A 22,325-nucleotide genomic window follows, 5' to 3' on the forward strand; every position below is an offset into this window, starting at 1 on the left:
AGGTTCCCATTCATCTTTAAAGTCACAGTTGTCCTTGTCCCGTAGTTTATGTGTCAATTTTGCCAATTCTGCGTAGTCCATCAGTTTCTCTTGCCATAGTTCTTTAGTCGGGGTTATGTCTAAGTGTTTTAATATACAGTGGTACCTTGGGTTAAGTACATAATTTGTTCCAGAGGTCCGTTCTTAACCTGAAACTGTTCTTAACCTGAAGCACCACTTTAGCTAATGGGGCCTCCTGCTGCTGACGCACCGCCAGAGCACAATTTCTGTTCTCATCCTGAAGCAACGTTCTTAACCCGAGGTACTATTTCTGGGTTAGTGGAGTCTGTAACCTGAAGCGTATGTAACCCGAGGTACCACTCTACACATTTTTGTTCTGTTTCTGTCATCCGCACCCTGAGAAGTAGAGGATTTCTTCTTCCCACTCTTTGGCTGTTTCCTCTCATGCCTGCCTGGTTTTCTTTGATTTCCAAACATCTTTCTTCCTGCTTCCTTCTTGCCTGTTTCTGACGACATCATCAGATGCTTCCTATAATCCACATTGTTCTTCCCATCATCTCCTGGAGGGGGTAGACCAGGAGAAGAAAATCTATAATGCTCAGGTCTTGCTTGTGGGTTTCCCAGAGGACATCCTGCTTGGCAGGGGGTTGGACTCGATGGCCCTTGTGGTCTCTTCCAACTCTATGATTCTATGATTCTATGATCTGGTTGGCCACTGTGAGGTCAGGATGCTGGACTATAAGGGCCATGGGCCTGATCCACCAGGACTCTTCTTATGTTCTTTCATCTGCTCCATCTGAAGCTACACACACACACACAAACCGCATGCACCCTTCAGCAGCAACCTGCTTTATGAGTTTGCTGCTCAACTGGCTGCTCAACCCTAATGCTGTTTGATTTTGGCCAGTTGGAAAACTAAAATGCATCAGAGGATATAAAACACCAAAAAAAAAAATATGGTTGGATTCGCACCACATCCCACCCCAAAAATGCCCGCAGAGATATGCTTGAGACATGGCTGGAATCAAATATAGGGTTCTCTTTTATTTTATCCTGTAGAGGGAAATTGAAGCCATACAGAAGGGTCTCAAAATGAAAAGAAAAAACAACAGAGGAGGTGCCTGAGTTTGTAGCGATCCCCTCTTCTTCCTTTTGTCATTCCGGGTTTTGCCAGAGCAGGCTGCAGTTCAGACCTTTGGGACTATCAAGGGGTGGAATAAGCAAATTGGGCCACACACTTCCGCTTGTCCCATTTCTAGAAAAAAATCCCTTTACCCCACTACTTTCCCTTGGATAACCCTCTCTTGAGCGCTAAATCAGAGCAAACCTCAAGATGGAGAAAACCCAATCAATGTTTGCTCCGACTCAGCGGCAAAAAGTGGCTTTTTTCCCAGGGGAAAGCAGAGATGTGGACGAGCCTTGCATTTGGAGAAATCCTTCTTCCCTCTTCACAGCCACTGCTCTGTCCCAGGTGCTCTGTCCCCCCTCCTTATCCGGTGGAAGGAAGATAATAATAATAATAACAATACTTTTTTATTTATACCCCGCCCTTCCCGGTTTAGAAAACTGGGCTCAGGGCAGCTAACAACAAATTAAAAACACTTAATTGATGCAACAAGAAACAGCATAAAATGCAGTATAAAACGTGAGTAACAATAAATTCAGAATTAAAAAATCAATTTAGGGGGGAAATCCATCCAATAAACATTAGACGACCACCAGGGCTAGCTGGCTAAATTAGCCCTATTTGGGTCAGCGAGGGGACCAGACGCCAGCAGAGTCCGCCTGGGAAGCGATGGGCTGCATTCTTCATCATTCATTCCCCTGTTTAGTTTTGCCTGCAGTGGAGGAAAGAGCATAAGAATCTCCTTTGGCCAAGCATTCACCCAGTGGCGTAGCATGGGTTGTCAGCACCCGGGGCAAGGCAAGTAATTTGCGCCCCCTAACCCGTGGATTTGCGCCCCCTAACCCTAACCCCCAGATGTTGCGCCCGGTGCGGCCGGCCCCCCCTGCACCCCCCACGCTACGCCACTGCATTCACCCACAAGTGTCCCAATATGCTCTGGGGAAACAGAGGCAGGAGCTCCAGATGGCAGCCCCCCTCCAACCCCCCCCATATGCCCCACTACTGTCGTTTCATGCCCTTCCCCAAACCTGGCAGCCCAGGTGTGGCCCCTCAACCTGCCCAACAGGAGGCCTGGCCTCCATTCAAGTCGCTTTAATCCAGGACGCTAAATCAGTGGTTCCCAAAATGGGCAGTACCATGCCCTGGGGGGCAGTGGGATGACTTGGGGTGGTGCTAAGAGGCAAGGGGGCAGCAAGGGGGGCGGTGCTGGAAGTGTAAATGACTATCAGGCTTTAAAAATCTGGCAGCACTGCATCAAACTCATCCGTTTTGTTGAATCAATGAAAGAGTTGAACTGGGTTTTGCATAAACATGCAATTCATTGCCACTGTTTTGAATTTTATTGTGTTATTGCCTTCATTCGTGGGAAGTGAAAACTGCTGTTTTGAATAATGCTTTTTATAGGGTAGGGTAGGACATAGCTGTCAACTTTTTGGGGGAACCAAGGGGGCAGAGGCCCTAAAAGGTTTGGAAACCACTCCCCTATATCATGTCCTGCCCCCCGAAGAAAGCTGGATTATGGTCTGGGATGGCCTTTGGTAGTTTCGAGCCAGTTCAGATTTGCACAAGGCAATCTCTGTTCATACTCTACCTGTACTGCAGGGGGCGCTGTACTCTGCATCAGCACCTTCATCTGGAAAGAGAGGGAAGCAACAGAGAAAGATGGTCAGGCCAGCCCCCCCAGAGCTTTCTCCATCACCACTTTTAGACAGGTGGGTGGTTTTTAAGGGGTTGGTTGCAGAACGCTCATAAAAGCAGCTATTGCATGACGGTTCTAAATTTTGCTTTGGGAGTTAACTAAGAAGTGGGATATGTGGACCTTAATGGTCTTCAATGTGGGGGGCCTTTCTCACCTGTTTCATAGTAATCATAGACTCTTGCCACAGCCGGCTTTAAGTTCTGGACAGGCACATCCTGCTCCACAGTGAAGGTGTAGCTCTGGGTCATGTTGGTCACCTGAGGACAAGCAGGTGGGATCATCACTTGAGATACAGAATCACAAGACGGCTGAGATTCTGTGTCCAGGGCAGCTGTCTACTCGCTCCATCTGGTGCGCAGGCTGAGACCTGCCCTGCCCACAGACTGACACGCCAGAGTGGTGCATGCTCTGGTTATCTTCTACTTGGACTACTGGAATGCGCTCTATGTGGGGCTACCTTTTAGGTGATCCAGAAACTACAACTAATCCAGAATGTGGCAGCTAGACTGGTGACTGGGATTGGCAGCCAAGACCATATAACACCAGTCCTGGAAGACCTTCCTTGGCTCCCAGTACGTTTCCGAGCACAAGTCAAAGTGTTGGTGCTGACCTTTAAAGCTCTAAAGAGCCTCTGTTCAGTATACCTGAAGGAGCGTCTCCACCCCCATCGTTCAGCCTGAGGTCCAGTTCTGAGGGCCTTCTGGCAGTTCCCTCACTGTGAAAAGTGAGGTTACAGGAAACAAGGCAGCCCTGTTTAGGGAAGTTTTTAATGTTTGATGTTTTATTGTGTTTTTAATATTCTGTTGGGAGCCTCCCAGAGTGGCTGGGGAAACCCAGGCAGATGTGCAGGGTATAAATTATTATTATTATCAGTTCCAGATATGAGTCAACTGGCAGCTAAGACAGACCTTCACACACCCAGCAAAGAAATGGTGGAGGGCATGAACAAAACTTTGTCTTTTCTCTAGGACGGCTTCTCCAGAAGGTTCATTTCGCCGTATCTGAGCAGCCCCCTTCTGCAATGGGTGTATAAGGAGCACTGGTGGGATTGTTTAGGGCTTCTGGTTTGTCAGTGCCTCTCTCACACACAGTTACAATCTTCCCCAACTGCTGCCCTGCACATCTCCAGTGGCTGCAATGAGCAGCATTCAGAGCGGTACCCTGAATGCCAAGCCTTCTCTCCCAACGAACTCCAACCTTCTATGCAGGAAGGAAATCTCCTCCACAGGCTCCCCACCATCCCTCTGTCCTTCCTTGAGGTGAAGAAGAGGAAGGGTTTGAACAGCATCATCCTCTCTTCCCTCCTCTCACATAGCCAAGTGATTGTGGAATCACAGAATCAATATTGCAGTACTCCCATTATGCAATTTGGAGGTGCAATGGCTGGTTTGCAATGAGAGAGAGACAGAGAGACAGAGAGAGAAAGACAGAGAGAGAGAGAGAGAGAGGAGCTCAACCACTGCCCTGGTAGCTTATCCATGTTTCCAAAGGAATGAGTGTGAGGAGCAAATCCCACCTTCCTCTCAATCTGCCCACCGGTGCACCCAGATAATAATATTAGTAGTAATAATAATAATAATAATAATAATAATAATAATAATAATTTATACCCCGCCCATCTGGCTGGGCTTCCCCAGCCACTCTGGGTAGCGTCCAACAAAATAGTAAAATACTACAGACTTCCGGGTTGGCGCCATCGCCGAATGGCGGATTTCCTCCGAGCTCCGGAGGGAGTCTGCTCGACAGGGGCCGGGTTCTGCCGCGCCGGCGACGCGGGGACCCTTAAAAACCATGGGCGCGGATGCCCGTGGACATGGTGACTCGGCGGGCACCGTTAGCGCCCTCCCGACCCGCGAAGGAGCCTTTTTAAAGGCTACGGAACGGGGGATGGGGAGCGGCGTGGTGCTGTGAGTCTACTGCTTCCCCTGCCGAGCGAAGCCGCATGCCATTCGCCGGAGAGCACTGACTTCTTCCTTTAAAAATTTGGACTAAAAATCAAGAACAACAACCCGTGAGTAACTTGGAAATTGGATTAAAATTTTTCTTTTTTTGTGGATTCGGCACGAGCGGGGGAGGTGCAAAGAGGAAGTCCGTCTCCCCCCCCATTGTAAACATCTTAAAGCAAGGATTTGTCAACTAAGGTTGAGAGAAGAGTTGCTTTCTTCCTGATTGGATAAAAGTTATTAATTCCACGGATTTAAAAGTTTAAGTTACTGTGCTGGAGGATAAGAACTTATTTTTTTTTGATTAAGTGCCACCCTTCCCGAGACCGGGAGTAAACAGCGAAAGGAGCCTGCTGAGGAGTTACAGAATTTTGACAGCTGTCAAATTAGCTGTCAAAGTCGGAAAAAATTGAAAGTTTTGGTTTAGCCGGTTATATCGTTACAAGGTATTGAAAGATTGATACAAATTAATTTGACTTTTGGACTGGAAGTGAAAGGAATACTAAGTAACCAGAATCCCTCTAGAGGGGGTTCACGGACATTACAAGAATGGAAATAGGTCGGAAAATACTGGCTGATCTGGATGAGGTTGTTTTTCTCATGGGAAAGCTGCGAAAGATGTACGAGCAAGGCCATGTTTTGTCTACAAGTCCTACAAAACCGAAGTCAACAGCAAATATATCTATTGAGTTGGAAAAGGACTTGATGTTCAAAACACAGGCAGCTGGACAAGAAAAGAAACCAGAGACTGAAGAGGAGGAAGAGATATATGCTGAACAGGAGGAGCAGAAAGGAGGGGCTGAAATGTCACAGAAGGCAAATGAGAGCCGGAGGCCTGCCAAGATGGTTATAAAAGAAAACAAGGACTGGAAGACGAAAATTTGGTTTGAACCTAGAAATGAGGAATGGAAAGATCTTCTTTTGTGGAGATCTGATGGTCTAGGGATCACTAATTTGATTAAGGTGGAAGCTGGAGCTTGTGGGACATTTGGACTTAAGAAACAGAACTTGAGCTCCACCTTCAAACAAGGAGGCCTGGCTGGAAGGAATATGGACATTATAGAGAGAGTGCCCCTTCAAGACTGGGTGTTAAATATAAGGGACTTTCAAAGAAGCCGGCAAAAAGGGACTGAGAGAGATTCAAGAGCCTCGGACGTGTTTAATTTTAATTTTACTCTGTGTTTAATTTTATGTTGTTATCACTATAAGAATGGGGAATTCGTGGAAGGGAAACAGGGTCAACCTTAGAAAAAGGTTTTTTTTGTAAATGATTAAGGTACATAAGCTAAAAGTTGATATACAAATTGAACTAAATATAATAAATGAATCAAGGGTAAAAACTTAATATAAATAAGCATAATAACAAATTAAGGTTAAGAAATTAGAGATAAGAACTTGTTGGATAAATATTTGGATCTAGAATACAAGAAGGGGAGGTGAGGGGAAGTTGTGGAAAAAAGTTATTGAAAATGGGACTTTAAAGGTTGGATTTTTTTCTTTTTTCTTTTTTCTTTTTGCTTTTCTGTATTATTTGAAACTCTAATAAATATTACTTAAAAAAAAATAGTAAAATACTGTAATACATCAAACATTAAAAGCTTCCCTAAACAGGGCTGCCTTCAGGTTTCTTCTAAAAGTCTGGTAGCTGTTTTTCTCTTTGACATCTGCTGGGAGGGCGTTCCACAGGGCAGGTGCCACTACTGAGAAGGCCCTCTGCCTGGTTCCCTGTAACTTGGCTTCTCGCAGTGAGGGAACTGCCAGAAGGCCCTCAGTGCTGGACCTCAGTGTCCGGGTAGAACGATGAGGGAAGAGACGCTCCTTCAGGTATACTGGACCAAAGGAGAGATTCTCCTGCCTCCTGTCTCTGCCCTCTTTTGTCAGGGACTGGACAGAAGAGGAGGGCTAGGGATCACCTCCTCTTTCTCTTCTGCATCCATTGGAGGAGGAGGGGGGGATCGCCCCCCCTTTCTCCAGCAGTTTCAGGAGAAGAGAGAAACAGGATTGAATTACAGCAGAACACAGAGCTGCCAAGTTATGAGCTGTTAGGAGAAGGAGGGGGAGAACTGGCAACAGAGACAGAGCATAGAAGCACCACCATCCCCACGGACTCTCCGCTCACTTAGAATTCAAGAGCAAAGGGCTCAACGACATTTGTCTTCCGAGGCCCTCCATGGAGCCAGGTACTGTTGCTGGGGAAAGACGGGGAGGAGCTCAAAGCGAGCAACACCACTGTGGAGTTCAGGGCTGGGTTCTTTGTCTTGCAACACAATGACTGAATAAAACCATAAATGCGAACTTTCTTGTTTCTTCCTTGATGCTCCCGGGGGAGGAGAGAATTGCCCAAGCCTGACATCTTTGCTCACCTTCTCCAAATACAGCAGGACATGACTGATGCTCATTTCCGTGCGCTGGACCAGATTGTGGCTTTCCAGCTGGTGGGCGCAAAATGAAGATTGTTGTTGTTTCTTTATTTCATAAAATTCGTACACTTATTGACTGTAAAAAAGCAACCTCAAAGCAGTTCATGAAAAAGATAAAATCATAAATCTCTGAATAAGAAACATCAGCAACAATAGTTTGAAACTTTCAAAAAGTTAATATAGCAGTAGACTGCTATAACAGATTAAAACAGATTAAAGCTAAAACAGATTAAAACTCGCATTAGCTTCCTAAGCACCTGGTTTGGCTTGTCAAAGCAAGAATGTTTTTAACAGTTGCCTGGTGTCAAGAGGCAGGGAGTTCCACAGTGCAGGTGCTGCCACACTAGAAGATTGAGTTCTTACAAATGCAGAATGGGTATTATGCGGCAAATGTAACAATGCCAGTTCCACCAGTCGAAGGGGTCGAGTGGCATATATAGTGAAAGGCGATCTCTGAAGCCTCAGGGAGAGCAGCATAGTCTACCTTAAGGTGAGGGCAAGGAGAGCCTTCTCTGTAGTCCTGGCAGACGAGGTTGAGCTGTGTGGTGTTCTTGGCTTATATTCATTCATTCATCCATCCATCCATCCATTCATTCATTCATTCATTCATTCGACTTATTAGTCACTTGTCACCAGAAGGTCTCCAAGTGACTTAACTAGTGGCTAGTGGACATTGCTAGTACAACATTCGCAGCCCCAAGATATGATTATTCCCGTTAGGTCACCTGACTTTAAAACCAAGACGGGATTGGACAATCCCATGGCCAATTACTGTATCCATCAGCTGCGAAAGCTCACTGGCGCCTCTGTGAACAAAGGTTGCAGGCCTCAGAGTAGCAAAGTTTGGAGACAGACTAACAAACACAAGGAGAAGTCCCGCTTGTGAGACACCCAGAGGGATCCTCGTGGCTGTTTTTGGAGAGAGGATGCCTGGGGTAGGTAGGCAATATGGCAAAGGCAGCTCTTTTCTTCTCTCTTTTTTTAAAATATTTTTTATTGCATTTTTTCCAGATAGAAATGAACAGCACAGAAAAACAAAGAAAACAAGAAAAGAAAAGAAAAGAAAAAAGACAGATTATTTCCAAAGCTTGTTTCAATCCACCAACGGACTTCCCCACATCTCCCGCACAGTGCATTCTTAATAATAAATTTGTCAGCAAATTATAACCTTATTTCATGTGTTTCTTTTGTACTTTCAATTTCATTTTAAGTTTAATTTACTTATTATCCAAATTACTCAATAAGCACATATATTATCCTTTTTTGAACATTTAAACATTGGTTCTTTCATTATTATTATCTAATTTCATATATATTCCACTCTCATTGCTGGGGCTATCCTTCCAAATCGTACGAAATCCTGTAATTCATATAACTTATAAAGTTTTTGCAAATAGTCCTTAAATTTCTTCCAGTCCTCCTCCATTGCTTCTTCTCCCAGATCTCGGATCCTGGCAGTCATCTCGGCCAACTCCATGTAGTCAATCAATTGCGTTTGCCACTCTTCCAGTGTGGGCAAATCTTGAGTCTTCCAATATTTGGCAATAAGAATTCTTGCTGCTGTGGTTGCATACATAAAAAACGTTCTGTCCTTCTTTAACACCTTTTGGCCCATAATGCCCAAGAGGAAGGCCTCCGGTTTCTTAGGAAAGGTGTACTTAAACACCTTTTTTAGCTCGTTGTAGATCATTTCCCAGAAGGCCTTCACTCTTGGTGAAAGAATGTTCCTTCAGCCTCCTTACACTTCCAACATTTGTTATCAGACAAATGGTATATCTTAGCAAGCTTGACTGGGGTCATGTACCACCTGTATATCATTTTCATAATGTTTTCTTTCAAGGCATTACATGCCGTAAATTTCATACCGGTGGTCCATAACCTTTCCCAGTCTTCAAACATGATATTGTACCCAATGTCTTGAGCCCACTTTATCATGGCTGATTTAACTGTCTCATCCTGAGTATTCCATTTAAGCAGCAAGTTGTACATTCTCGATAATACCTTGGTCTTTGGTTCTAACAGCTCTGTCTCAAGTTTCAATTTTTCCACCTGGAATCCTATTTTTTTATCCAACTTAACAACCTCATTAATTTGGGCATAATGAAACCAATCTTGCACCTTATCCTTTAATTTTTCATAGCTCTGCAACGTCCAATTATCTCCAATGTTTTCTATTATTTCCCAATATTTCGGCCAGCCGGCCTCCATATTGGGTTTTTTCCGAGCCTTGGCCTCTATTGGTGATAGCCACCTCGGGGGTCTTACTTTCAAGTAAGTCTTTGTATTTCATCCAGACCATGAAAATTGCTTTCCTGACAATATGGTTTTTGAACATTCCATGTGTTTTTACCTTGCCGTACCACAAATACGCATGCCATCCTAACGAGTTGTTAAAACCTTCCAGGTCTAGGACATCTGTGTTCTCTAATAAGATCCAATCTTTCATCCAGCAGAAGGCTGCAGCTTCGTAGTATAACCTTAAGTCTGGCAGGGCAAACCCCCCTCTTTCTTTTGCGTCAGTTAGTATTTTAAACTTTATTCGGGGCTTTTTGCCCTGCCAAACAAACTTTGAAATGTCCTTCTGCCACTTTCCAAAACATTCCACTCTGTCCATGATCTGCAAGGTTTGAAATAAAAACAACATCTTTGGCAAAACGTTCATTTTTACAGCTGCAATTCGGCCCAGCAAGGAAAGCTTCAATCTTGACCAAATTTCTAGATCTTTCTTAACTTCTAACCAACATTTTTCATAGTTGTCTTTAAACAAATTCAAATTTTTTGATGTCAAGTTTACCCCCAGGTATTTCACTTTTTTAACCACAGTTAGCTCTGTTTCCTTCTGAAACCCCTCTGTTTCTAAAGGTGTCAAGTTTTTCCCCAAAACTTTAGTTTTTTGTTTATTCAACTTAAATCCTGCCACCCGACCAAATTCTTGAATCAGTTCTAAAACTCTTTTTGTACTAGATTCTGGCTCCTGTAATGTTAAAACTAAGTCATCTGCAAATGCTTTCAGTTTATATTGTTTCACTCCGACCCGTATCCCTTGTATTTGCCGGTCCCTCCTAATCATATTCAGCAGCACCTCCAGGACTGATATAAATAGTAGGGGGGATAGGGGGCACCCCTGGCGTGTTCCTTTTTCAATATGGAACTCCTCTGTCACCACATTGTTCACTATCAACTTAGCTTTTTGTTCTGAATAAATTGCTTCTATGCCATTTTCAAACCCCCGTCCCACTCCCATCCCTTCCAAGTTTTTCTTCATAAATTTCCAAGAAATGTTGTCAAAGGCCTTCTCTGCGTCGATAAAAATTAACACTGCTTTAGTGTTAATATTTGTTTGTAAAAGTTCCAGAATATCTATAATATTCCTAGTGTTGTCAAACAAATGCCTACCAGGGAGAAAGCCTGCTTGGTCCTTATGAATTACTTCATTTAAAACCTTTTTAAATCTACTTGCCAAAATGTCTGTAAATATTTTGTAATCCACATTTAGGAGTGAGATGGGACGGTAGTTCCTAAGTTGAGTCTTTTCAGTTTCCACTTTGGGTATCAATGTGGCTTCTTTCCACGTTTCCGGTGCCCTTCCTCCCCCCATAATCTGGTTACACACCTCCATTAGTGGTTGTATCAAATAGTCTTTCAACGTCCTATAATACTTGGAGGTAAGCCCATCTGGGCCTGGAGACTTGCCCAGCTGCATATTCTGAATAGCATCCTCAATTTCCTGTTGTGTTATTTTACAGTTCAAGATTGATCTCTTCTCCTGAGATAATTCTGGTAGACCGTTGAGTTTCAAAAACTGATCCATCTCAGACACTTCCTCAGGCCCTTGTGTATACAACTTTTTTAAGTATTTCTGGAAACACTTTCTAATTTCGCCTGGTTTCTGGATATTTTTCCCTTCCACCTCTAGATTGGTAACATAGTTCAGCTTCTGTCTTTTTTTCAACTGCCATGCCAGCAGTTTCCCACATTTATTCGCTGACTCAAAAGATCTTTGTCTCATTTGTTTAATTTTCCATTCCACTTCTTGATTTATCAGTTTCATATATTGTGACTGGTGGAATTTAATTTCTCGCAGAATCTCTTTTGATTTTGGTTTAGATCTCAATCTTTTCTCTCCGTCTCTTATCTTCTCTAATATTTTATCCTTTTTTCCATTCCAGAGTTTTTTCTTAATCGTATTTTGTTGTATCAGAAACCCTCTCATTACAGCTTTACTTGCGTCCCAGATCGTTCTTTTTTCCACCGAAGTGTTCAAGTTAATTTCAAAATAGTCCTTTAAAGTTTTTTGGGCCTTCTTTACAATCTCTTGATCTCTAAACAGGCTGCCATTCATTTTCCATCTAAAGGAGCCGGCTGGGGTAAATCTCACTTCCATTTTCAGGGCATTGTGGTCGGAGCAAGTCTTTGGGCAGATTTCCACTCTTGTAGTCTTTGGTGCCAGCCCTCTAGTTGTCCAAATTTGGTCGATTCTTGTCCATGACAAGTGGGCCTCAGAAAAGAAAGTTCCTTCTTTACCTAGGGGGTTCCTTGTCCGCCAAATATCAATCAAGTCCATATTGTCTGCCAGTTCAAAAAAGGTTTTCGGTAGTCTGCCATCCTTGGTTAAATTTTGATTTTGTGACTCATCCATAAAGGTAGAGACCACCCCATTCATATCTCCCATCATAATGATGTTCGAATAGTCCAGATAGTCCAATAATGTCTCATGCAGCTTCTTGCAAAATTCCGATTTCCCCTCATTTGGTGCGTAGATTCCTAATATCAAAACTTTTTCTCCTTGAGTTTGTATTTCAATTGCCAGGATTCTTCCTTGTTCATCTTTAAACAAAAATTTCGGTGCTAGGTTCTCCTTTGCGTAGATCACCACGCCTCTCTTTTTAACTCTATCTGATGAGATAAATTCTTGGCCTAGTCTTTTATTAATTAGCACTTTCCTGTGGAGCCTAGTCACATGTGTTTCTTGCAAACAAATTATATCCAAATGTTCTTTTTTCAAAATATGGAAAATCCTTTTTCGTTTTTCCGGGGAATTTGCTCCATTAATATTCCAACTGTACAGCTGCAGAGACATCCTGTACCAATCTGTTGTTACTCTTTATGGGGTGTCCTCTTTTTTGTCCGGTTCCGAGGAAGAGGGTGTTGGTTCTATTCCAGGCTGTGGCGTAGGCCAAGGAATTGCTATTCCCTTCTGCAGATCCTCTCCGTGGTCGTGCAGGAACTTCTGGTTATCCTCTTTTGTTTTGATTCTAACCTTCTTTCCTTTGTAGTTAAATGATAAACCTTGTGGAAACTCCCACCTGTATGGTATCCCGTTGCTTCTCAAAAGTCTTGCTAGATCAGTATATGTAGCTCTGAGATCCAAGAGTTGTTTTGGTATATCCTTGTAAATCTCTGCTTTTCTGTCCTGGATCTCAAGTGATTTGTTGAAATGAAGGTCAAGTATTTTGTCTCTCTCTTGTTTAGTCCTCAAGATGATCAGACAATCTCTGGGCCTGTCCTTCTTTGCTACTCTTCCCAATCTAAACGCAGTTGTTATTTTAAAGTCTTTATCTTCTTCTATACCCCAGAACTTAGAGAATTCTGTTGTCAGGTAGCCGGTCAGGTCTTCTTTCTCGAGCTCTGGGATAGATCATAATCTTAAATTATTTTCCCGATTTCTCAATTCTGCCATAGACAGGTAGGCCTGCTGGTCACTAATGTGCTTATGTAGTGGCTTTACCTCTCCTTTCAATTCATCCACTTTCTGGTTCGCTTGGTCCGCCTTTAAATTTGCAGCCTCAGCCAATTTCCGATTCTCAGAAGTGGCATCTTTTAAATTCCCAATTGCTTGTGAGTGTTGTGCCACTTGTTCAGATAGTTTTGTAATAGAGGATGTGGCTAAGTCAATTTTTGCTGTTTGATCATCAACCTTCTTGTTTAAGATTGCAAATTGTTGTAACATTTCATTTAGAAGAGTATCAGATCCCCCTGCAGCCATATCCTCTGTTGTTGGCTGTTCAGCTTCCTTTAATACAGCTGTTGTTGGGAGTTCAACTCCCTTTAATACAGCAGGGACTGATGATCTGCGCGACTGTGAAGTCAAAGTTGTTTGCACAAGTTGGCCTTTCCCTGCTTTCGCTTTTGCAGATCTTGTTTTCGGAGGGCCACTCATTCCACACCTGTCTATGAGCCAAGGTCAAATTGTCTATTGTTCCATGGGAAAGACAGTTCCTCAGTGTAGATAGTAAAACAGCAGAGAGTCAAAACAAAGTTAGTTCCCAGGAGTTTGTAAATCCCAAGCTCCACTAGAGGGAGTATTGTTGCAGTTCAGGAAAGAAAGAGAAAAATTTAGCCGCCATTAAAGTCCCTGCAGCTAAATAACTTTACAATAGTCCTTAAAACTTTTTCCACTTGCAGAGCCTCTCCCAAGTTGCCATTAAATTTCTTCTGGAGGGATGCAAGTTACAATTGCATAGTTGTATCTTCCAATAGTGCCCCAATATAACAATGTAGCAATTTCAGGTATATTATTGTATCCGCAAAGACAGCTCTTCTCACTGTCAGCCCGAGATCTGGTTTCTTATATTTTTAAAATCCACAGAAGGAGGAAAGTTCTCAATTTAAATCGCCCCAATAATAAAAGAAAAAAGTAGACTTGCCTTTCCTTTCCGTTACCAAGTCCTCCAACGCACGATACTTCCAAGTTTTATAATCCCTTTCCACTGCTTCCAGCTTGTCAGTTCTTTGCCTTTGATCTTTAAGCCTTGCCGGAAGACGGACTTCCTTTTTTCGTCTCCCGCTTTCAGCCAATTTCAAAAATTTGTAATCCAAAGTAGAGTAATTCTTACTCACGAGTAGATGGTTTAGAATCCAATATTTAAGGAAGAAAGGTCAGCGCTCATCAGCAGCAGCCGCGCGGCTTCGCTCCCGCAGAAAGAGCGATGAACTCACAGCACCGCTTCCCCTCCGCGCTTCCGGAGCCCCTTACAGGGTCCCTTCTTCGTTTTGGGGGTCGCTCCAGGTGCCCGCCGAGTCCCACGGCCACGAGCTCACTCTGCCCGTGGTTTTTCTTGATGGGTCGTCGCTGTGCCGCAGCGAACAACCCTTTTCTGCGGAGCTCCTCTTCACAGCGCGAAGAGGACCGCCATTGCTTAATTCGCGCCGCCTCCGGAAGCTCTTTTCTTCTCAAGTCTCCTACAGCCAAGGAAGTAGGCTGCTGTTTGTGGTGGGGCCTTCACACACAAACGAAGCTCTTACCTGCTTTACGGATGGCTTCACTGGGACGAATCCTGAGAGCATCTTAACATCGACGATGGCCATGTTGGAGGCCAGTCGGTTGCCGGTGTAACTGAGAACCCAAAGAGAGAGGGGAAATAATCGCACCACTCTTCGCCCCTGACAGCCCACCCCGTAACCATCTATCCATCTTCTAATACAACCTTTCTCAACCTGTGGGTCCCCAGATGTTGTTGAACTACAACTCCCATCACCCCTAGCTAGCAAGGCCAGAGCACAGGGATGATGGGAGTTGTAGTCCAACAACATCTGGGGACCCACAGGTTGAGAACCTCTGTTCTAATACATCCTGATTGTGGAGTGGTCCAGATTCCCAAATAGCCTTGGCCAATGAAGGGGACTACCTGACATTGATGGCAACGTCAAATGTTTTGTGGGCTTTGGGTCCAGCGCAGGTCTCTGGAACTGTGCGCACCTCCAGCGTGAACGGTGCCTCTTCCTGGTGTGGATGCATGTTGTATTTCAAAGTGGTCTGGAAAAGAAACAGGACTCTAATAATAATTAGTACAGTGGTGCCCCACAAGACGAATGCCTCGCAAGACGAAAAACTCGCTAGACGAAAGGGTTTTCCGTTTTTTGAGTCGTTCCGCAAGACGAATTTCCCTTTGGGCTTGCTTCGCAAGACGAAATGTCTTGCGAGTTCTTGTGAGTTTGTTTCCTTTTTCTTAAAGCCGCTAAGCCGTTAATAGCCGTGCTTCGTAAGATGAAAAAACCGCAAGACGAAGACTCCCAGCTCTCTGACCCTTGGGCTCTTGGCTTCCTGACCCCCGTTCCTGCTCCCACCTGGTCATTTTGCCCCTGGTCCTGATGTCCCCTGCCAGGATTTCAATCACCTGTGAACCAGACTGTGACACAAGGGGCTAATATGGATCTTGACATCACTGAGCCCAGCAACCAATGCAGCCCCCGAGCCAATACCCCCAGATGGGCCAGAGTCCTCACACCTGAGGGCTGTATGAGAGTTAGCAGAGAGAGGACACAGGCCCCAGCTTCAGGCTGGAGGTCTGCCCCTTTAAGGGTGGCGGGTCTTAGAGACAATATAATGGTTCGGTTAGCATCTAGCCTTTGCTGGAACAACTTATCCCTTCATTGGCACATCTCTAGGATTCTGAATGACTTATTTCCATTCCCTGGCTTGCTAAGTTGCGATAAGCCCTTGCTTACTGGCCATAGAACCATGGTAGAGTTGGAAGGGATCCCAAGGATCATTTGTCCAACCCCATGAAATGCAGGAATCCTAGCTAAGGAATCCCTAACGGATGGCCATCCCAACTCCATTCAAAATCTCCAGTGAAGGACTGCCCACTACCCTCCAAACAGCTCTTACTGTCAGAAAGTTCTTCCCAATGATTAGTTGGAATCTCTTTTATTGTATTTTGAACCCATTGGTCCTACCCACTGGAGCAGCAGAAAACAAGCTTGCTCCATCCCCCATGTGACAGCCCTTCAGTTTGTTTGAAGTTGACTATCATGTCACCACTCAGTCTTCTCTTCTCCAGACCAAACATACCCAACTCCCTCAATTGTTCCTCATAAGGCTTGGTCTCCAGACCCTTGATCATCTTGGTTGCCCTCCTCTGCACATATTCCAGCTTTTCAATACCTTTCTTAAACTTTGGTGACCATAATTGGACACAATACTCCAGGCAGTGGTACTATTACTTCTCTTGATCTGGACACAATGCTTCCACTGATGCAGTCTAGAACTGCATTAGCTTCTTGGCTAATACAATGTTGACCCCTAGATCATTTCCAAACATACTGCTGCCAAGATCGGGGTCCCCCTATCCTTTTGTTCTTGCTACCTGCTCGGGGCAACTGCCCCAACTTGGTTTCTCCACCAAGAAGGAGCTGATCATTTCTAGGGCAGGGCAATGTCTTCCAAAGCAAAGCTGCCACCACCTTGTGCAACCTCAACAGTCTCGTGGGCCACCCAATCTTTGCGCCAGGCAGTGCTGGCCCAGGCAGTTGTGTTGCTGTGATCCAGAACACCACATGTCACACTTTCTCTTTCCCAGGCACCCATCCCGGGTGGGACACTCACTCACCTGGACGTGGACACAGCCTTCCCCCGTGGCCGTGCTGACGTAGTCCCCTGGCACTCTGGGCAGAGCCTGGCACTGGAGAAGCAGGCGGTTGGTGCTGTCCACATGGAACTGCCGCAGGACGCCCTCTGTGGAGCTCAGGGTCACTTCTGGGCCCATGCTGCTCTTGAAGTAGGTAAGGGCACCGTAGAGGGAGAGGGCCTGGAGGGCAACCACAGTGTCCTGCAACACAGACCAAGGGGAAGGTGGGCATGGACCTTGTTGTAGAGAGGACAGTCCTCAGTTTGAAGTTGTCCCCTGGTTGAAGTCCAGTTACCATAGACTAGTAGAACTGCAGACTTGGAAGGGCTCCCTAATTGTCATCCATCTTGTCATGAATTCTACTCCTTTTGATCCAGAGCAGATCCCAATGTACAGTTAGCAACTTAAACACGTTGCCACTTTTGCCATCTAGGCTGCGTCGCTGGGCAGGGCCCCGCCCAGGGGTAGCTCCACCGACCAATTAGTGTCAGCAGGAGGCGTGGCCGTGGGAAATTTAAATCGTGGCATGGCCAGAGAACCCCCTCTCGCGACCTTCACACCAGCCATTTGGTATACACCTACCTTGTAGCAATCGTCACAACTTTGTGAGGTTAGGCGTTGAGTAAGCCTTTGTTTGGATGGAGGGAGGTTACTATCCACTAGGGAACTGCGGGTCACTGGGCCTTGGCACACAAGAGTTGCCCATCCGGACAGCAGACTAGGCAGGCACAGAGGTCACAGTCCTCTTTGCTCTAGTCTTGCAGGAAACACCATCAGAGCACTCCTGACATATGGTTGTCAAGCCTCTGCTTAAAGACCTCCAAAGTAGGAGACTCCACCACACTCCTTGGCAGCAAATTCCACTGTTGAACAGCTCTTACTGTCAGGAAGTTCTTCCTAATGTTTAGGTGGAATCTTCTTTCTTGTAGTTTGGATCCATTGCTCCGCGTCCACTTCTCTGGAGCAGCAGAAAACAACCTTTCTCCCTCCTCTATGTGACATCCTTTTATATATTTGAACATGGCTATCATATCACCCCTTAACCTCCTTTTCTCCAGGCTAAACATGCCCAGCTCCCTTAGCCGTTCCTCATATGGTATACCCCAATCTTCCAGGGAAGAAGCTGTCCAAGGGGAACATAAATGGTCACCTCAAAGTTATTGTGAGAATTTGGGTTCCTTGAGGTTTGCATTCTCAGCCAAGGCATCCAAACTTTGGCAACATCCTCAACGGGCCCTGGACTTTCCATTACCATACCCCAATTTCCTATGATTGAGAGATCCTTTTTTTATTGACTTAAAAAAAAATTATACAGACAGCAAAACAAAGAAGTCTAAATTAACATTGCCTTCTACCGATAAGAAATAATAATAACTATTACAATAATGAAAAAACAAAAAGTACATTTACTTCCACTTTTAAACTTCTATTCTGGTTACAATATATTACTATTCTATAAGAATCTATTATATCCTTTGCTGTCCCATATATTATTTTATTTCCCAATTTCAACCTAACCCTCCCCTCCTCCCCACTGCTTCCCTTCACCTGTGTGAGATCTTGGCTCACAGTCAGAGGTACCTGGCCTCCCCCGAGGCAATTGAGCGAGATACTGTGTTTACCTTCCGTCTGCGACCCCCGGCAGGCTAGGTAAACAAACCCGGAGATTCTTCTCATTAGACGTGAGATAGAACACACCCTCTGCTTCTCTGCTTCTCTCTCCCTCCCTGCATTCTCCCAGGGAGGGGAAATGAGACAGACAGGAGTCCTTTTTACATGTTTTATTCCTGTCACTCAACAGTACATAGAAATGCAACTGCTTCCTTCAGACTCCATCAGAAGAGACTCAAACTCCTCCCCTGTACTTCCAGCACAGGTCATATGACACTCTGAGCTAACATCCGGTGCTCAGTACAGAGAATAGGCTCCACCTTTTCCCCAACAGTACACCTGCAAAACACAACATCCTGTTTTGCATTCCAGCCATCTGGAGCTGGCTTTTGCCTTGGTGCTTTTTCCTGACACACCCCACTGCTTCCCTTCACCTGTGTGAGATCTTCCCATCATAATATATTTTTTTCTAGTTGCTTTGATAAAATAGAGTAACTTGAAAATGGTTAAATTATAATTACTTCTTTTGTCCTTACTCGCTTAACAATTGCCTATTAAGAGTTCTGCTTTAACACCATATTTTCTTCGTGTGTTCTCCTATGCATTCCCATTCTGTATAGAATTTTTGATTGGAATTTTTTATTGGATTTCAAGGGTTTGCAGCAGCCCTGACAGCTTGCTGTGCCTTCCCATCACTCCTTGCAAACTTTGGTCTGGATCCCTGGAAGGAGAGAATGGCAGGGAAGGAAGGAAGGAAGGAAGGAAGGAAGGAAGGAAGGAAGGAAGGAAGGAAGGAAGGAAGGAGGCTTACCTGAGTGGAGGAGAAGCCCCCAGTGGGGTTCTGCTGCCGGTTGAGCCACTTGACAATGCGTGTGGCTGTCCCCAGCTCTTGCCGGGATGGCGCTGGCTGTTTGGTCAGGTAACTCAGGAGGACGTAGGCTGTCATCTCCACCTCCGCAGACGGAGCCCGGGGAGGACCAAAGAATGAAAGGTGCTTGTCCACCTCTTTCTTTCCAGGCCGCTGCCAGTGAAGGGAGCCATCCTCTTCAGGGAGGGAAGGAGTCGTTAATGTTTGGGTCGAGCAACCCGGGCACCACTAACAATGTCGGTGCTGTGGAATGTGGGAAGAGGACCAGGTTCCAAACTGTTTGGATCCTGAGAAGAAGGCGGATCTTTGGACTGGTGGTTTTGTCTGCATTGCCAACTATTCATTCCCACCAGGGAATGAGGAGCCAGATTTTCAAGGGGAGAATAATTATTATTATTATTATTATTATTATTATTATTATTATTATTATTATTAATTTATACCCCGCCCATCTGGCTGCTCCCAATCGAGTGTTAAAAACAATACAGCATTAAATATTAAAAACTTCCCTAAACAGGGCTGCCTTCAGATGTCTTTTAAAGATAAGAAAGCTGCTTATTTCTTTCACATCTGAAGGGAGGGGGTTCCACAGGGCGGGCGCCACCACTGAGAAGGCCCTCTGTCTGGTTCCCTGTAACCTCACTTCTCGCAATGAGGGAACCGCCAGAAGGCCCTCGGAGCTGAAGAAGAGTTGAGTACTACACCCTTCCCTTCCACCCAGAGATCCGTTCTCACCTTCTTGCACGGCTTTCTCATAGAGTAACTGCAGCATTTTCTGCCTCTGCTCCTCCTTCCCTGCCAGGGCAAAGGAATAAGCCAGCAAGGCCAGGCTGTAAACGTGGATCTCTTTCGCCTGAGCTGCTGTCTCCAGGCAGAACAGGGCATTACGCACGGTGGGATGCTGTGGAGAGAAGGGAGGGAGGAGAGGCTTAGCCCAAGCCATTGTATCTGTTTCAGAAGGCCTGGGGGCAACCCGTAGGTGGTGGCTGGAATAGCAGAGTCAGGCCCACCTGCTGCAGGAAGCTGGGCAGAGCAAAGACATAAGAACATCAGAAGAGCGCCTTAGATCACACAAAGGGGCCATCTAGTCTGGCGCCCTGTTCTCACAACCAGGTGCCTCTGGAAAACCCCTTTCATTTTTATTCATTTATTAAATTTCTTTACCTTTTCTATGCTTTTCCAGCTGCACTGGCTCCCGGTGGAGTACAGGGTCAGATTTAAGGTGCTGCTTTTGACCTTTAAAGCCCTTCATGGCCTAGGACCCTCGTACCTACGGGACCGCCTGTCCTGTGGGTCTGCCCCACGGAGGACCTTAAGGTCCATAAATAGCAACACCCTAGAGGTCCTAGGCCCTAAGAAAGTCAGATTAGCCCCAACCAGAGCCAGGGCCTTTTCAGCACTGGCTCCGGCCTGGTGGAACGCTCTGCCTCATGAGACCAGGGCCCTGCAGGATCTGATTTCTTTCTGCAGGGCCTGTAAGACAGAGTTGTTCCGCCTGGCCTTTGGCTTGGAATCAACTTCATCCCCTTCCCCTCTTTCCTTTTTCCTTTTTCCTTCTGTGATGGAACTCCTATTTGGGGACTTCCCTGGCTTTTTTCTGGCCCACGTAGGACCAGTCTGGAAAGTTAGCCTTGGTGAAGACTTGATTTTTCATCCCCCAAAAAGTTTTTGATTTGAGTTTCCATTGAAAGGAGGCTGTATTTTAATGTTTTGATGTTGTATTTTAATCTTCTTTTTAAGTTGTATTTCAATCAATTTGTTTTTATATCGGGTGTTAGCCGCCCTGATCCTGGTCTTGGCTGGGGAGGGTGGGGTATAAATAAAAAAAATTATTATTATTATTATTATTATTATTATTATTATTATTATTATTACCACCTTTCATCCAAGGGATGTGTCCTGCATCTCCCCCACTGGAATGAAGAAAACCCATCTTAAGCAAACCAGGAAAATTCTCAGCTCTGCCAGGATAGTGAAACAAATTCCCGCCACAGAACGCATGAAGGCCACTTGCTAGACTTGAGTTAGAGAACATCTGTGGTTGACTACAGAGCCCGTCATCCCTGAGCATTAGCCATGTTGGCTGGGGCAGATGGAAGTTGTAGTCCGACAAGATCTGGAGGGTCATGGGTTCTCCTGCCTTCTGCACGAGAAAGAAGGCTGGTTGCTTTGCTTGAGAAGGAAACATGCACCCCACTTGTTTGTTGATTTGGAATTTGCCGAGAGACATTCAGCTGTGATTGTGGGGGGCACCTCCTGCCTGCCCTGCATGACTGTTCCACAATGGGCTTCGGGAAGGAGAAGACAGATACTTACATCGAGAGGCAGATGACTCTCCAGCAGAGCAGCAGTGATGTAGGCAGAGAGACTGATCTCGTCATCCACCCCACCCTGTAGTAAGGAAAGCGGAAAAGGCCTCAGCTCCATGGGGTGTGTGAAGGTCCTTCTCCATCTCCCAAGAGCTCCTCCCAAGATCCACCTTCTCCAAAACCCACCTGATACTAGGATGCACTTCTTCTGTCTGTCCACCATACTTAGAGCTCCGGTCCACATTGGTCTCCTCTCATGGATGGTTTCCATGCAAATGGTCCCATTCCTACTCTCCACTCCAGTTCTGCACTGCTTCCCACCCAGGTGCACTGGGTTCCGCCCCACATTGGGGGTGCCTGTCATGTATGTATGATGTCACACATTGCCGGGCCTTCCAGAGAGAGTTATGGTCCTCCCACAGCTGTGATGAACCCCATTGGGCCTCGTCGAACCATGTGATGTCACATGTGCAATGCATTGGGTCAACCGGCCGGGCACCCACACTGTAATGTGCTCTACGTGGGGCTACCTTTAAAGCCCTAAATGGCCTTGGGCCAGTATACCTGAAGGAACATCTCCACCCCATCGTCCAGCCCAGACACTGAAGTCCAGCGCAGAGGGTCTTCTGGCGGTTCCCTCACTGAAGGAAGTGCAGTTACAGGGAACCAGGCAGAGGGCCTTCTCAGTAGTGGCACCCAACCTGTGGAACGCCCTCCCATCAGATGTCAAGGAGATAAAGAACTATCCGACTTTTAGAAGACATCTGAAGGCAGCCCTGTTTAGGGAAGCTTTTAATGCTTGATGTTTTGTTGTATTCTGTTGGGAGCCGCCCAGAGCGGCTGGGGAAACCCAACCAGATGGGCAGGGTACAAATAATATATTATTATTGCATTATTATTATTATTATGGCACCCCAGAGATGGGATCTATGTTCCCACCTATCTTCTCTTCTCATGGTATCTTCCACACTACAACTTCCTCAGTCCAGAGGCCTCAGA

General features: G+C 45.5%; 1 protein-coding gene across 4 annotated transcripts in view; it reads right to left on the reverse strand.

The window, feature by feature from the left end:
- Window positions 1–1,019: 1,019 nt before the first annotated feature.
- The window catches only part of LOC310701049 (alpha-2-macroglobulin-like), a 74,360-nt gene continuing 53,054 nt past the window's right edge, over window positions 1,020–22,325 (reverse strand). For 3 of the 4 annotated variants that reach the window (XM_083491115.1, XM_083491114.1, XM_083491116.1), the window contains 10 exons: window positions 21,334–21,408; window positions 19,753–19,918; window positions 18,961–19,193; window positions 16,521–16,739; window positions 14,817–14,944; window positions 14,434–14,524; window positions 7,132–7,200; window positions 2,980–3,082; window positions 2,718–2,759; window positions 1,020–1,838 (listed from right to left, as the gene is read on the reverse strand). In XM_083491115.1, coding sequence (XP_083347241.1) covers window positions 1,813–1,838; window positions 2,718–2,759; window positions 2,980–3,082; window positions 7,132–7,200; window positions 14,434–14,524; window positions 14,817–14,944; window positions 16,521–16,739; window positions 18,961–19,193; window positions 19,753–19,918; window positions 21,334–21,408 — 1,152 coding nt within the window. In that variant the 3' untranslated portion in view covers window positions 1,020–1,812. Of the gene's footprint in view, window positions 1,839–2,717; window positions 2,760–2,979; window positions 3,083–7,131; window positions 7,201–14,433; window positions 14,525–14,816; window positions 14,945–16,520; window positions 16,740–18,960; window positions 19,354–19,752; window positions 19,919–21,333; window positions 21,409–22,325 lie in introns of all 4 variants that reach the window. The other variant, XR_014522908.1, reaches the window with a different exon arrangement.

This window comes from Podarcis liolepis (genome assembly GCF_965112155.1).
Source record: "Podarcis liolepis genome assembly, chromosome: 2".
Classification (NCBI taxonomy): Eukaryota; Metazoa; Chordata; class Lepidosauria; order Squamata; family Lacertidae; genus Podarcis; species Podarcis liolepis.